This window comes from Pimephales promelas, chromosome 13, assembly GCF_988280905.1.
Source record: "Pimephales promelas chromosome 13, fPimPro1.hap1.1, whole genome shotgun sequence".
Taxonomy (NCBI): Eukaryota; Metazoa; Chordata; class Actinopteri; order Cypriniformes; family Leuciscidae; genus Pimephales; species Pimephales promelas.
Window position 1 is genome coordinate 5,416,065 of NC_142781.1, and position 17,079 is coordinate 5,433,143.

The following is a 17,079-nucleotide window of genomic DNA, read 5'->3' on the forward strand; positions in this document are numbered from 1 at the left end:
CTACTTCACTGTAATCTGTCACACAATGTCACGCCTCTTCACCAATGCTGCATCTCTGTCATCTCTCCCTGCTTTTTACATTCACACTGTTGTTTTCTGTGAGACACCGAAAGCCCGTCTCAATTTCCAGGCTTCTTCATTTCCATTTTTAGGTCTCAGTGCTTGACAGCAAGGTCTCGGGGACCATCATGGCTTCTCCAGCTTCTGATGGACATATCCAAGAAAAAGGACTTAGCACCTGAGTCTTGTGCTGTCTTAATACATCATGGGGTTAGATGTACGACTTGAAGTCAGGATGTCTTTGAAAAGTGGGCATCTCCTCACACTCTTCTTCTTTATACTGTCCGTCACAGGAATTCAAGGTAATAAAGTCAAATTTTACAACAAGATGTAGGTGAGGACAGAATTTCCGGTATGAATGTGTGATTTCTGCTGTAGTGTAGACAAATGTGGCACTGGACGTGTATTATGATACTCAAGTGATGGGAAATTACTGGACACACCTAAGCAAAATGTCATTCAATGTGTTGTACAGTGCAAGCAAAATGATACATATACTTGTGTGAAGTGTTTTAGTGTTTTAAGAAACAGCCACACAAATGACTACAGAGGCAAAGGATGTTTTTGCATTTGTATCACCAAATAATGACGTTTTGTGAACTCTAGATATTCACTAGATACTAGTAGTAGTCATGTTCCATGCTTTAAAATATACTGCTTTTGATTTTGCTTTTAGCTTTTCTAAATGATATGCAGATTTTCTTTTTCGACACATTTGGCAAAAATGGCTAAAACAAATTCAAAGTAAGTTTCTTAGAAATTCAAATTCAAATAGGTGGAAGGGTACAGTTCCCGATTTGTTTATTAAAATGTAAATTTGCTTGCCCTTTGCACACCAACAATTAAAACCCATTAAAGAGTAACTAAACATTTAAGCAACTTTTTTTTAGTTAATGATCTGTAACAATGGATCTTTATTAATACCAGTCATTGATTCGAGTAACTTTTTTGACATTTGTTTATAAAGTGTTCTACAATATATATGGCGTAAAAACGTCTTAGGGTTGCCCTCTTCAGCTACTGCAGTTCAATTTTCCTATTGGATGTTCCGCACTTCGAGACGTACGCAGGTTTCAGCTCACCACGCGAGCTACGCCCTTGGCAGTATTGAGAATGAGGAGTCACGTGCCTATTTGGGCGGGGTCTGAGCCGGTCGGCGATGATGGTAGGTGACGCTATCGGTTACCAGGGTTTTTATCGGTTTTTAACGCAGCAGTTAACGTTACTTCCAGGCATGGTAAAACAGTGTGGTATTGCGAGAAACTCCTCTACTACCGAGCTAAAAACACACGTAATCAATACTGTTTTGTCGTGGGAATCCTACCAACATGGCGGAAAGGGGTAGGAGAACTCCTCATTCTCAATAAAAACGATCTTGTGTCGCCAAAACCACTGTAGGGAGTAAGGACCCAGATAGCAAACTGACATTGAATCAACGTGGAAATATGACATAGAAACAACGTTGATCTGACATTGTTTTGCTCATCGAATTAACGTTGAACCAACGTCAGACGCGTCATTCTTTCAAAACTAACGGAAAATCAACTTGAAATCAACGCGTTGTTTCAACGTTATGAAAGCAAACCAATTTTCGATTTTCATTTAGCTTTGAAGAATGCCGCGTCTGACGTTGGTTCAATGTTAATTCGATGAGCAAAATCAACGTTGTTTCAATGTCATGAGAGACGTCGTTTCCACGTTGATTCAATGTCATTTTGCTGTCTGGGGAATTGGAATTGTGAGTATTGAAAACGATCAGGATAGAGTGTTTTAGCATCTATTTAGTCCCCTCTATCTCCGCTGGGGTCTGCCCACACTCCACTTTTTCAGCATTTTCAAATATTGCCAGTGGGTGGAGTCAGGCTCTGACCAGGGGTTTAGTTACCCTTTAATGTCCTTCAAACATGAGTGCAGAAACAAAGCATAGCATTGGAGATTATCCTAGTTTTGGAAAGAAATGACTTTATTGAAAGTCCACGAGGGCTGAGAGCTGATAAATATGCTGAATTACAATGAAGTTACTAACCTTTTATTTTTAACTTAATTTTTTTTTTCAGACAGAAGAAGGCTAAACCCATTAGAGACTCTTGATGCTAGCAGCTTAAACCAAAACGCACCAAAGCAGAATTCAGGGGTCAGAACTATATTTGAAATGGAAAAGCATCGCGTCAGGAGGTCAGATTTCTTCCACTCGGAGGTGAAAGTATGTCCACAGGAGACAATGAGAGAGGTCATAGCCAGCCATCGAACCTTCTACACACTGAGAGGTAACTCTCAAACTTATACAATAAACATCTTCCCTGTTAGAAGGATTAAAGGAATAGTTCACTTGAAATGAAGATTCCGCCACCATTTACTCACCCTCAAGTAGTTTTAAACCTGTATGAATTTAAACACAAAGAAAGATATTTTGAAGAATGTCGGAAACCAAACAGTTGATGGACCCCACTGACTTCTATAGTTCTTTTAAAAATGTTTTCCTACAGTGGAAGTCAATGGTACATCAACTGTCTAGTTACTGACATTCTTCAAAACACCTTCCTTTTGGTTCAGCGAAAAACGGAAATTCATACAGGTTTGAAATTTTCCATGAAGAATTTTCATTTTTAAGAGAACTGTTCCTTTAACACTTTCAAATGCATCAATGTTTTGTTTAGTCAACCCTATATTCCGGGAAGCCCCTCCTTCACTGCACACTGCACATTTTGACTGCCACTCTTAAAAAAAAAGGTTCTTTGGGGTTCCATATATGAAGCATAGAGTTCTTTACTCAACTTCAAAGGAACTTTTATGCTAAAAAAGTTTCTATAATGACAAGAAAGAACCCTTTTGGCACAAAGGTTCTTTATAGGCTATTATTCATTCATATATTACATTATTCTGCACCATTTTGTAGTTGTAATTAAGTTATTGTTTATTAAACTGTTGTAGTAACTTAATGTCACATTTTAATCATGCTGATTTTTGGAGGATAAAAACTGAAATGCACTCTTCGTGTGATATTGATTAATTACATTTCTTAACCCCCATATCTTGAATTTTGTGATCATTGTATTTTCGGGGTTCCAAATACGTAGCGCTTTAGAACCTTTTAAGGTTCTATATAGAACCTTTTCTTCTAAGAGTGCTAATTCAGAGGCAGCATCCTTCGAAGGCTGCGAAGTTTGTTAAATGGGATGGTCTAAGCAGCTGACATTGATGAGCAGCAGTAATGTTTGTACAAGACTTTTCTGAAAGTTATGCTAAACTGTCTGACAGAGTTCACAAACTGTGTAAATGTGTTCACCATGGTCCATTTACTATATATAATCACATCTTAGAAAGATATGTCAACATTTGAATCGATTTAAAGGGGACATATCATGCAAAATCCACTTTTTTAGCCCTTAAATGCATTTTGTTGTATATTTGGAGTGTTTATAAGTACAGAAAAGATGAAATTATTCTCTTCATGTGCTTCGTTTATATCTTTATATTCCGTTTTGGTCATATTTTTCAACCTGTTCAGATTTTTCTGTTCTCTATTACGTTTTTTTGAACAATTACGTCACAGTATTTGCAGCGGACTGCTAAATAAGGACATTTTTACACAAATTTAAATAATGCCTGTATATACCTTATGCATCAGAGAAACGTGGGCGCCGTCATCTTTAAAATATTGTCTTTGAACTTCCATTTTTGCGGTTGCTCTGTATATTTCTATGGCATCGCTGTCGAGGAGTAATTAGCTGGTGAAGTGGATTCGCTTATTGTAGATTTAACAAAAGTTAGCATGAGCATTGTAATGTTTATCATAAGCATTGTAAAGCAGATGTCTTAACAAATGTCGACCGGGAATTTTTTTTACGAGCAGTTCATTCATACCTATGCAAGATCGCTGTGGAAATACAGACCGGAAGTCAAAAGACAAGGAGCGTAGCGCTGAAAAGGGGTGGGGCTACAGAAGGTCTATATACATTCAAATTTAGATGAATACATGCAAGTTGAGAGAAAATGTATATTCACAATATCAGTAAATAATTAGGTATAATTAGTCAAAATTAGATAATAAATTGTCTAATATGAAGTAATTAATGTAACACATCTGTTGACCTGATCTGTTGTCTTGATTTATATTTGACTGCAATTCAGCAATACTGAAGAATATATTTTAATATACAAAACAGATCCAGAAAGATTCAAGTAAAGTATAGATTAGAGTAAAATGTATCATTTGAACACTTGTTTATTGATTGACATTGTCAGTTTGCCAGGAGGCTGTATGGGAGGCTTTTCGGATCTTTTTGGACAGAATTCCCAGCAACTTGGAGTACCAGACATGGGTCCACACATGCCAGCACAACTCCCTGTGCATCTCAGATCTCGCCATGAATTTCAGCCATTCGCAGGAACACGTAGACATGGTCTACATGGTAAACTAATCAAAAATGCACACAATACTATATAGTCAAAAGATATCATAAAACAGCAAAAACTCCAGTGTTAAATAAACTCTCCTGGCAGTTTATTTGGCTCCACACTCAAGAGTGTTGTTAAAGAGTTAAAATATGAGTGTTAAATGAACTCTGAAGAGTTATATAAAAAAGTTATATAACATTTAAAGTAAAGAGATAATTAAGAGATATTTGAGTGATGATTGACCATTATTGAAGACACTTGATGTTAACAAGCAGAATTACCAAAGGAGAAAATCTAAATTTTACCACGTTATTGTGATCAGTGTTCGTTTTAGTTGGGCTTTTGTCCCTTAAATTTTGAATTTTAAATTTTGTTTGGCTGCTTTATGTGACTTGTAACAGCCAGATGAACAAATAGAAATGGTGATCTGATGGTGTTGGTCGTGTTTTGACATAACCATTATTTGATCTGAAAACTCATTTGGAGCCTAATATCTGATCTAGGTTTTCTTTATTGATTATAGCAGTACTGTCTTTGTACAGCATTAAAAAAGTTGTTAAAAAAAGCTTAAAAGTTGTTGTAAGACAAAAACTTTGATTTTTATTGATCTATTTAGACACACTGACATCAAGAATCACCCTGTGAATCTCAACAATGGTGACAATAATAAAGCATGTTGTAGTACATTCTGGGTGCCACTAATCAAAACTCATTCATGGCTCCCATCATGCATTACGGTATGATTAAATTAGGACCTGAATTGTCTTAGTAATTTAGTTTATTCTTAATATTTTCTTTTATTTCTGCTGTTTTGTGTGACTTTTTAGTCGCTTGTTTTCAAATATTGGTTTATCTGAATATGCTGTTTGTCACCATTGTTGAGACTCACACGCTGATTCTTGATGCCTGTGTGTGCCTACATGAAAGATTTTATGGACTCTTTTTTTTCAGATACACTTCTAAGAAATCCTTTAGCCTATCTTATGCTGTAGAATCACAATGATGCTGTAATCAACAATATAATTCTAACTCTGTGAGTTCAGTGATTCAGGTCAAATGACAATTATGTAAAAACACACCCAACACCACCAGATCACCTTTTCTCTTTGATTATAAAATTGTTATAACTCAGTTACTAGAGCCAAACTAAATCTAATGTTAATAATTTAAGGGTCTTGGCTCAACTAAAGCAAACACCGACCACAACAATGGTGACTTACAAATTGTGATTTTCTCCTTTGTTGATTCTGCTTGTTAACATCACGTGTCTTTAAAATGGTCAATCATCACTCAATTATTTAAAATATAAAATACACTCATATTTTAACACTTTGGCACTCTTGAGTGTGGAGCCAAATAAACTCCCTGGAGAGTTTTAGCTGTGTACACTTTTAAAAGTGGTAACCTGAAATTATTACCTTAAAGAGATTTTTCTATCCATAAAAGTTAGGTAGGTCGATTAATCTATATTAAATTTTATTATGTTTACTTGAATCCGGTAAATTTAAAAGTTAATTTTTTTTGGTTACCATTTTCCAATTGTTTTAGTCAATGGACACAAATGTAATGTTTAATGAAAATTCTCTTATAATGATTTTTTTTTTTTTTTTACAGAGGTTGAATAAGAATAGCGAGACATTAGAACGGTGAGACAGCATATAATTCCATATCCTGAAAACAGCTGCAAATCATCTGTAACAAAAATGATGGACTGTGATTATTTTATTATCATGATACTGTACGTATTCAATTTAATTTTATAGAAATGCAAGTGAAGAGCCAGCAACCATTGAAACACAAGAAACGGAAGGTATAGTTGAACTGTTTTTGGTCTCTCCTCAGTGAGAAGTTTTCAGAATTTTGGTCAATTGAACCAAGCTCAATTTCTGTTGTTCAGGTTCAGAGGAGGTCCTGACTGAAGCAGCAGTACATGAATTTGTTCCCACAGCTGAATCTACAACTATCCACACTACAAGAGACACCTCTACTGCCTCACAGGTCTGAAGCCCATTTGTCTTAAAACATACTTCATATACTTAATTTTCATAGTAATCAACTGGAAGCAGTGGTTGCTAGAAATTTCCTTACAGTATATAGTGACAGTATTTTAATCAATACAAAATGCTATTTATAAGCAGCCTTTTCTCTGCTGTCCGTGACCGTGGGCCATGACCACCAGGCCGATAAGCCTTAGCTTAAGCTTTACTTCTAAGACAGATAAGGTAGTACGGATTTGCAACATAAATTGTGCAGGATTCGCCCTGTAGCTATATTAGGTATACACTGCTTTCTCAAATGTCTGTGGGAAATGAGGGGTGCTGGTGGTGGTGGAGGATGGTTCAATTTACAGAGCTTTCAACACCAATTAAACACACCTGATCCAGCTAGGGTCTTCAGGATTGCCGAGTTGTGTTCTGCTTCGCTTTCAGACCTCGGCGGCATTTAAGTACATTTTTTATGCCGTACCCTCGCTAACTTCCCTCCGACTTGATGTTTACTCGGATGCACATCATTGCTTATGTTGCACGAGTGCCCACTACTGGCAGAGCCCTGTGCCCTTGGGTAAATTAAGTGTGAGCACTGCGAGTTGCTGTTGTGAAGTCACAATGCTGTTGCATTGCGGTCTATGGTTCTGAGTACATATAGAGTGGACTCATTCCCTCGGATCAAAATCAAGGGGTTAAGCGTTGGTCCAAAACATAAAATGGCGGTGAGTAAATGTCTAAAATTGGAATTAAATGCAGCCATACACTAACAATCTTCCCTAAGTACTTTCCCTTGGGAAAACCAATCCTCCATTTTGAAGTGTGTTCCACTTCAAGTGGATAATGAAAGTTTATATGGACAGACCCTCAATCCCTCAATTTTGAGTCATGTACATGGACTGATCCAGGCAGATCCATATACACAATGCAACATAACTGACGTCACAGACGATTGCGCCTAACTCCACCAAAATATGTATCCAGAGTAGAGAACGAGATTGCCTTTGATTACTTTGGAGCAATTTTTTTTGAGTGTGGGGAATCTCATGAATCTTTGACATTTGACTGCTTTACTAAGAAATGACGGGTCTACAATTCAGTTTGTTTAATTTCCTGTATGACAAAGTATCTTATTTCAGCACTTGCATGAATACTTCAATTAAAATATTTGTTATTTAACCTGTAAAGTTTTCTAAACCTTTTGGGCAATTATGCTTATACATTGACGCAGTACTTATTTAATAGTTCTTGTGCTATATTTTCAGGAGTTGGATCTTCACAATGTGGTTCCAGAGCAGCTAGTACATCATGTCATAGAGTTCAGCGTTACACTGTTGGATCACGGGTATCAAGAGATAGTGAGAGTTGGCGATTCACCTCAGTACCATGACCTGTCACAGCATCTTCAAGATCAGGTTTGTGAAAATGACCAAACAATCTACCATTCAGTGTTTTGAGGAATCAAAGCTTCACTGGCTTCACCAGGGCTGTAGTAAATGTAACGTTTCGAGAATCTGTTGGAGGACCTTGTATTCTGTCTTTAAAATGATGGATTGTTCTAACTGGTGGTATTACATTTGTCTAAATGTATATAATGGGCAACCTATGAAGTCTTGATTCCAGCATGGAATAAAATAAAAATAAACAAAAGATAATTGTGACTTTTTTCATTGTGAGATACAAACTCGCAATTGGATACTATTATAAAGTCCAATTCTGAGAAAATAAGTCAGCTCACAATTCTGACATTTTCTTGCAAATGCAAGTTTATATCTTGCAATTTTGAGGGAAAAAAAGGCTGAATTGTGAGATGTAACTCACAATTGCGAGTTATAAAGTCAGAACTGCGAGAAGTCGCTACTACCTTTTTTTAACGTTTTATTCAGTTGTGTAAACAAGCTTCCATAGCAACATTTTAAACTGCACACTTGTCTGTTTGTTGCAGATGCAACATGTTTTCAAAGACCTTCCTGGATTTATGGATGTCCACTTGTTAAGAATTAGGTAGGTGTACTAAAAAAATCATAGTCATAGTCACTTTCCGTATTACAACAGCAGTGACCAACTGATTGCCTGAGATCTGTTGCTATGTGAAAATAATGATAACATTCACAATGCCATTTGCGTTTGAATCTTCATCATTAGCTATTCATATTTCACCAGAGAAGTGTTTGTGTATATCTGATTTCTCTGTTGCATTTTACTTTACATCTTTGTATCCTTTCCTACATGCAAGCGAGGCGGAAAAGCCTGAAGGGTAAAAGTTACATATGCATATAATGTGCTGTGTAGAATCACCTTCAGTATTATCCATTTATTGCTTGGATAAAAGAATCTGCTACATAAATAAACGTAAATGCATATTGCCTCCATTTCTCCAGGGCTGGAGGAATATCAGCAGTCTACTCGGCAGTTTTTGAGACTATTGTACCAACCGTTGCTCATGAAAGTCTTGGCACGGTTGTTTCATCTACAGGACCAAGTTTGAAGGACATGATAGTTAAAGCACTGGGCAAAAAGACCTCTCTTCTTGATCTTAATTCACTGACATTTGAGACAGGTATAAGCGCCAATAAAAATGCATTTCCATGTACAATGTATTATTATTTTTTGTTTAATTATATTTACAAGTTCATTACCGTTTTTGTGCAAATTTTCTCTCATCAGGCAAAGACCAACCCTCAACCAGAACGCCTGTCACTGAGGTTTCTAAAGACATAATAACTGAGGTGACTAAAGTCATATATTTAAACAATGAAGTACAAGAGACCATTTTATATCGTCGACATGGATAAAAGGGCCCAACTTACAAAAAAAATGCTTGAAACTAAGGGTGCTCAGTTCAGGATTTTTGGGGCCAATCACAGATCAATGGCAGCAGTATTGGCCGATAGAACAACTTCAAGTGCTTTATTGTTTGATAAAACAGTTATCAAATAAGCGATAGATGCCATTTAGTGTCAAATGTGTAAATAAAGTGTAAATACAGTAAGTGTAAACAGCAACAAAAAGTAGTTTCTTTCGACCAACAAGGCAGGCTATTTGCACTTGGTTTAAATAGACACTCCAAAAATATAAAAACACAGTTTTTTATTAAAACATTTAAGTGTCATAAGCTAGAAGATATATTTCTTCACATGTAAACTAATAATCATAGTAATATAAAGAGCAGTATGTGAAGGCATTAGCGTATATATGCTAACATCTTTAAATGCAACAACTTAATTGCTTAATTGCAACTTCATCTGTTAATTTGCAGTCCTCTGATCGAGATTCATATGGTGACCTCAGTTTTCCAACAAAAGAAACCTTGGTTGAAGTTCCTCTTTCCTCAGATGGCGATGAGAATGTTTTGGAGACCATTTTACACACAACTGTAGACACAGACAGCACCACAACAACAAAATCAACAGTTGAACCTGAGCATGAGGCAGTCATTATTCACCAGCTTGAAACTATTAAAGGGGAAACTGGTGAGCTCATAAAGGAAACTTTTCAAGTTCCACCAGTAGAGGAAGCTCCTGCTGATGATGACACCAAACCAGTTGTTATTGTTGATGAAGACAACCATCTAGCTCCAACATCTTCAGCTGCTATCTCAGCATTACCCTCGAGCGGACAACAGTCTAGAACTACAGAGAAACCTACACCCGAGAGTGACTTTAGTCTAAACACAATACCAGAAGATGACATCATATTTAACCCAGTAACCACCACGCCCAATTTGTTCACAACCGCTACAACTGTAAGTCTTAGGTCTGAACAACCAAATTTGGCTGTCACGACCGACTTCACCATCACCCTACAACCTTCAACTGAACCAATTGATCCAATAACTGAAGTTACAGATTCTAATGAAATTCCAGAGGTGCCTCACACAGTAATTGTACTAAAGGAGGAAGATACCAAAATGGTGATGGCTGAACCAGTGGAAGAATCTAAGTCTGAAGTTGATTTACCCGAGGTAAAGGTTATAACAACAGAAACTGTGGAAGTGACTGGATTTGAGGAAGTAATTGAAGATACTGTTGTTGTAGAAGATCAGGTATTCCGACCTGAAGTGACTATGATAACAGCATCTCACACAGAGTATAGCACATTAGTACCTGTGATAACGACTGTGGCACCAGAACCAGAAGAAGATTGGATTGGAAAAACAACTAAACAGGATGAAATAGCAGAACGAGAGGGAAACGTTTTAGAGGAAGAAACAGAGGTCCTTATAGAATCAAAAGATGTTGAAGAACATAAAACTGATGAGGAGATTAATGTGAGAGAAGAGGAGGATGTTCAGGTAACCAGGAACCCAGGAACTGAGGCAGTACAACCCAAGGATGAACCTCGTTTAACAGAACTTGAAGAAAAGGGTGAGGTGGTGGAAGACAAGGGTGAGGTGGTGGAAGAAGTGAGTGAGGTGGTGGAAGATGAGGGTGAGGTGGTGGAAGACAAGGGTGAGGTGGTGGAAGAAGTGAGTGAGGTGGTGGATGAAGCGGGTGAGGTGGTGGAAGAAGCGGGTGAGGTGGTGGATGAAGCGGGTGAGGTGGTGGAAGAAGCGGGCGAGGTGGTGAAAGACAAGGGTGAGGTGGTGGAAGACAAGGGTGAGGTGGTGGATGAAGCGGGTGAGGTGGTGGAAGACAAGGGTGAGGTGGTGGAAGAAGCGGGTGAGGTGGTGGAAGAAGCGGGTGAGGTGGTGGAAGAAGCGGGTGAGGTGGTGGAAGACAAGGGTGAGGTGGTGGAAGATGAGGGTGAGGTGGTGGATGAAGCGGGTGAGGTGGTGGAAGAAGCGGGTGAGGTGGTGGATGAAGCGGGTGAGGTGGTGGAAGAAGCGGGCGAGGTGGTGAAAGACAAGGGTGAGGTGGTGGAAGACAAGGGTGAGGTGGTGGATGAAGCGGGTGAGGTGGTGGAAGACAAGGGTGAGGTGGTGGAAGAAGCGGGTGAGGTGGTGGAAGAAGCGGGTGAGGTGGTGGAAGAAGCGGGTGAGGTGGTGGGAGACAAGGGTGAGGTGGTGGATGAAGCGGGTGAGGCGGTGGAAGACAAGGGTGAGGTGGTGGAAGAAGCGGGTGAGGTGGTGGGAGACAAGGGTGAGGTGGTGGAGGAAGCGGGTGAGGTGGTGGATGAAGCGGGCGAGGTGGTGGAAGAAGCGGGTGAGGTGGTGGAAGACAAGGGTGAGGTGGTGGAAAAAGCGGGTGAGGTGGTGGAAGAAGCGGGTGAGGTGGTGGAAGACAAGGGTGAGGTGGTGGATGAAGCGGGTAAGGTGGTGGAAGACAAGGGTGAGGTGGTGGAAGAAGAGGGCGAGGTGGTGGAAGAAACGGGCAAGGTAGTGGAAGAAGCGGGTGAGGTGGTGGAAGAAGCGGGTGAGGTGGTGGAAGAAGCGGGTGAGGTGGTGGAAGACAAGGGTAAGGTGGTGGATGAAGCGGGTGAGGTGGTGGAACCTGAGAGAGAAGCTGATGAATCAAAGTCTTCTGATGTGGTGGAATATGAGGAAGGCATCAAAACCGAAGAGCCTGATGTGGATGAAGCAAGTGAAGTCCCCAAACCCACTGAAGGTTCAACAGAACCTCCTGCACAGATGATTAAGATTATACCCAAAGAGATTTCTGTGACAGAAATTTACTTTAAGAACATTGACTATTACCAACCTGTAAGTGATAATTTGCCCTTTGTGCCAGTTGACCGCGTTCAACCAGAAATGGACATTGGTAAACCTGAATATGTGGAAGACTTTGGGCTTGAGGATCCAAACTCCAAAACTGAGGTTACTGAGGGAGTTCTTGAGATACCAGATATGGTTATAGAGGACACCACCACACAACCAGAAGTGGCTGATGTTCACCCTACTGTATCAACTGCCTCAGAATCTCTATCTGAAATGGTCACAGAATCAGCTTCGAAGAAAGATGAGGACTTACCATCTGTTGTTGGCGATACTGAGGAGCCACAGCTCACGGATATAGGTGAGAGAGATATACTGTGTGTTACTCAATTAACTTTAAAAAGGTTAACATAGGAATTTTATACATACAGTCAACTTCGCGAATACAGGAAGAAGCCATCTTTGAAAAATAGTCTCTACCAGTCGATCTACGAACGCCGATCCAAGTGCGCTGGTGAGATGTGAATAAGGTGATAAGGTGAGCGCGAACAGTAGGCTACGTGTACATACTGAAGAGAAGAAAATGGTTCATGTTTGTGTTTCTGCCGGAAACAACGGACCATATGAGATTCTGCACAGTTCAGCGCACTTGGATCTGCGTTCGTAGATCGACTTGTCCCTAGAGACTATTTTTCAAAGATGGCTTCTTCCTGTATTTGCGAAGTTGAAGTATGTAAAAAGTATCTTCTTATTAAACTGTATGGACACCGACAAAGCTCTCAATGCTTCGGTTTGAATGTAGGGACCCTTATTATGCTACCGTGTTACTGTGGGGCTATTTTGAGCCTTGTTAGTGGTAATAACAAGCGATTTTTATTTGTCATTACTCTATGCCCTATATACTAGCGTTATACTAGAATTATAGGCTAAACTGTTTTTAGAGATAAAACTATTTACATTCGGCAATCATGAAAACAAATCTCAGATAACGGTTGACTAGGTAACAATGTGTAATTAGACCAAAGGTTCATTTTGCGCCGGAGTTCTCCTTTAACATTGCTGAACAGTGATAATGATCCTCGTTAATAACTATTTTACATTTTGCAGGTAATTTCTAACCTGCCATTTTTGATTTCCTAGAGGAAGACACTAAGACAGAGGTTGTCCTTTTAGAACAAGAGGAAGAAAATGCATCACTGCCCATTGATATACTTGCAACTGATACACCTTGGACAACTGCACCTGCAGGCCATGATCTTTTTGAAGTAGTCCTAACGGATGTATCGATCGTTACTCCGACATCTTTGGAACAAGATTATGATTCGCCAACTGAAAATGGACAATCAACTGTTGTCCAGGACGTTGACGTCATATCCGAAAATGACAAAGTGCTGAATGTGGAAACTGAGGACCCATTTACTAATTTAAAAGACCTAGCCACAGAGTTAGACCAAATAGATGTAGTAAGTACTGAGACCATTGACCTCTTGAGTTATGACAATGGATATTCTTTTCCAAATGAAGGATATCCCTTGGAGACAACAAAAGTGCCATCACTTACGTACTTCACAACCCCCTCAGTGACCACAGCGAGCAAAGGCAAAGAACTAATTGTGTTTTTCAGTTTGCGTGTCACAAACATGATGTTCTCTGAAGATCTTTTCAATAAGAGCTCTACAGAATACCGATCATTGGAAAACAGATTTGTTGAACTGGTAAGTGCAGCTATTTCAGATGTTGATATCTGTTGATTGTCGTGAGCAGTGAGATTTTACAGTGAGACAACATACAACTCTTTATCTTCTTGATTCATTTAAGCAAAATCACTTCAATTTTTTTTCATCTGTTCATGATGAATACAGGACACCACTTGCTGAACTAACATGCATCATAGATGGATCTTGTCACAATAATGTAGCACATTGCAGCTTTATTGTAATGTTTATCGTAGCATACTCTCTATACAAATTATTTTAAGAACATGAGGCGGTATAAAGTTTATACTATGCAGTATGGTATTATATCACTTAGGTTAATAGAAGGTCCATCTCCTAACTATAATTGTCCAGTGACTTATGGTGAACATACATGATAAATTATGCTATTGTCTCCTCTGTTGCACAGCTACTTCCATATCTACAGTCTAACCTAACAGGCTTTAAGCAGTTGGAGATCCTTAACTTCAGAAATGGAAGTGTGGTGGTCAACAGCAAGGTGAAATTTGCCAAGTCTGTGCCGTACAACATTACTCAGGCTGTCCAGCATGTCTTGGAGGATTTTTGTGATGCTGCAGCCCAGCGTTTGGACATAGAGATTGACAGCCATTCCCTAGACATAGAACCAGGTAAGAGTCTTACCTTTGTAAGAATCCATTACTATTGATTTCAAACTGGATCAGCCACCCTGGAAAGTTTAAGACGGTAAAGAATAGATACAACTGAGACGAGTCTCATTTGTTTTTTCATTTTAGCTGATCAAGGAGACCCTTGCAAATTTCTTGCCTGCAACGAGTTTTCGAAGTGCGTGGTGAACCTCTGGACAAAGGAAGCACAATGTTTATGTGACCCAGGCTACGTAACGGTGGAAGGACTGCCATGTCAGAGCCTCTGTGTGGTTCAGCCTGATTTCTGTCTCAATGGAGGAGAGTGTAAGATTGTACCAGGGCATGGTGCCGCTTGCAGGTACCTCAGCGAACAATCATATATAGCTATAAACAGTTAAATTCGACAATCTAAATTCAACTCAATTCTGCTTCGGAATTTAATAAAATGCTAGTTTTGACCCCCAATCAAGTTTCTGACTCTATGCTAACTTGTTTATTACATTTATAGTACATTTACACTCCAGTAGTTTTGCTTATGCTTTGTGGTAATTTCTTTAAAAGTTTTAAATATGTAAGCAGATAGATGCTGCTGTAGGATCTCTTTAAAGGGTTAGTTCACCCAAAAATGAAATTTCTGCCGTGAATTACTTTTACGCCAGAATGCCGACTTTATGCATTTCTGGGCCTTGAAAGTTGCAAATGCTGCCTATGGCTGATTCAGAAACCTCTCGGATTTCATTAAAAATATCTAAATTTGTGTTCCGAAGACGAACCAAGGTCTTTCGGGTTTGGAACGACACGAAGGTGAGTAATTAATTGCGGAAATTTTTTTTGGGGTGAACTAACCCTTTAATAATAAAAACCTCCATTGTACATGTTCTAACTGTCTCTCTTGACCCTTTTAGATGTCCTGTAGGTAAATTCTGGCAATTTATCGGGGAGAGATGTGGAGAGCTGGTCTCCGTGTCAGTAGACCCCTTTCTTTCCCTAGTGTGCCTCGCGGGGGTGCTCGCCTTTCTTTATGCCATCATTTCTCTCTTGTTATCTATGTGCAGGATATGTGTACGGACCAGAAAGACACTAACTCTAGTGTAAGCAGGTCTTTTTTTTGTCAGATTTTCAGATTTTTTTTTTGCGGTTATAAAACATTTGTTGTGTTAACAAAGTTACCAAAAGACAAGATATACAATTTTATTTCTCTTTGAAATTTTGACTAGACAAATAGATATACAAAATGTAAGCAACATATCAAATGCAAATTCTTTATTTTATATGTTAGGAATGTTCCGACGTCCAGTACCAAATTATTCAGTTTGTAAGAACAAACAAAAAAATTAGTTTGTGTTCAGTTCAATGCTAACGCACTTTAGAGAAGAACTTAATGAATTCATTTGACATGTCTTATACAATATCTTACCTAAGCGAACTATTCACAGTTAATTTGAAATACGAGATATTTAGAAAATTGGTTTGCATAAAATGAATGAAATCATTACTTGCTTGCCAGTCTATTCTTCATGATTATGAACACACTTTTAAACTCTCATTAGATATACATGTCATTCCTTAGTTTCATTCTGTGCTTTTTATCTTTGGGATAATATCTTTTCATTGACTGAACAATCAGATGTCTCTGTTCCAGACCAACTGGATTAACAACTGGAGACTCCACGAGTAAAAATTATTCAAGAAAAATAAAATAAAAATCTAAAGTCTAGTATGCATTGATTGCAGTATCCCATTCACTGAAAGTCAATATACACTAACAGCCACTTTATTAGATGCACTTCTTCAACTTCTCGTTAAGGCAAATATCTAAACAGCCAATCACATGGCAGTAACTCAATGCATTTAGGCATGCAGACATGGTCAAGGGGATCTGCTCAAGTTCAAACTGAGCATTAGGATGAATGAATGAATCAATGTATGAATAAGGCGTTTATAGAGCGTTTTAATGTCAACTACTGTACACCCAAAGCGCTTTACAACCATGTTGGAAATTCTCTCCTCAAGGGTGTCTCCATCCACATGGAAGATGCGATACAATGCGTTCACCACACACCAGCAATAGGTGGAGCCTATTCAAAGGATGGATATTATTAGGAGGTCATGATTGATAAAGGCCAATGGAGGGAATTAGGCTGGGGCACCGAGGTTACAGCCATACTCTTCACGAGAAGTGCCATGGGATTTTTCATGACCACAGAGAGTCAAGACCTCGGTTTAACATCTCATCCGAAGGACGGTGTTTGTTACAGTATAGTGTCCCCGTCACTATAGTGGGGCATTCGGACCCACACATGGATGAGCAGCACCAAGACTGGTTGAACCAAGAACCAAGACTGGTTGAGCAATGAAACTAGCAGGGTTTAGACTGGTCAGTACCTGGATTGGAGACCTTCTGAGAAAACCCAGTTCCTGCTGGAAGAGGTGTTAGTAGAGGCCAGTAGGGGCCTACTAACACCTCTTCCAGCAGGAACTGGGTTTTCTCAGGAGGTCTCCAATCCAGGTACTGACCAGTCTAAACCCTGCTAGTTTCATTGCTCAACCAGTCTTGGGCTACAGGGTGACAAAAGTGACCAAGCATGTGCATGTGGCATGGTTGTTGGTGCCAGACAGGCTGGTAGGAGTATTTCAGGAATTGCTGATCCACTGGGATTTTCTCACACAACCATTTCTAGGGTTTCCAGAGAATGGTCCTGGAAAGAGAAAATATCCAG

General features: G+C 39.1%; 1 protein-coding gene across 1 annotated transcript; it reads left to right on the forward strand.

The window, feature by feature from the left end:
• The first annotated feature begins 37 nt into the window (after nucleotides 1-37).
• Nucleotides 38-15,519, forward strand: impg1a (interphotoreceptor matrix proteoglycan 1a). Its single transcript, XM_089118359.1, has 17 exons — nucleotides 38-362; nucleotides 2,118-2,327; nucleotides 4,306-4,472; nucleotides 6,073-6,104; nucleotides 6,222-6,268; nucleotides 6,356-6,456; nucleotides 7,709-7,858; nucleotides 8,389-8,447; nucleotides 8,680-8,700; nucleotides 8,825-9,003; nucleotides 9,111-9,172; nucleotides 9,703-10,815; nucleotides 11,866-12,397; nucleotides 13,177-13,751; nucleotides 14,161-14,380; nucleotides 14,507-14,717; nucleotides 15,265-15,519. The coding sequence occupies exons 1-17, from the start codon at nucleotides 266-268 to the stop codon at nucleotides 15,452-15,454; spliced, it is 3,966 nt and encodes a 1,321-aa protein (XP_088974485.1). The 5' UTR covers nucleotides 38-265; the 3' UTR covers nucleotides 15,455-15,519.
• Nucleotides 15,520-17,079: the final 1,560 nt, after the last annotated feature.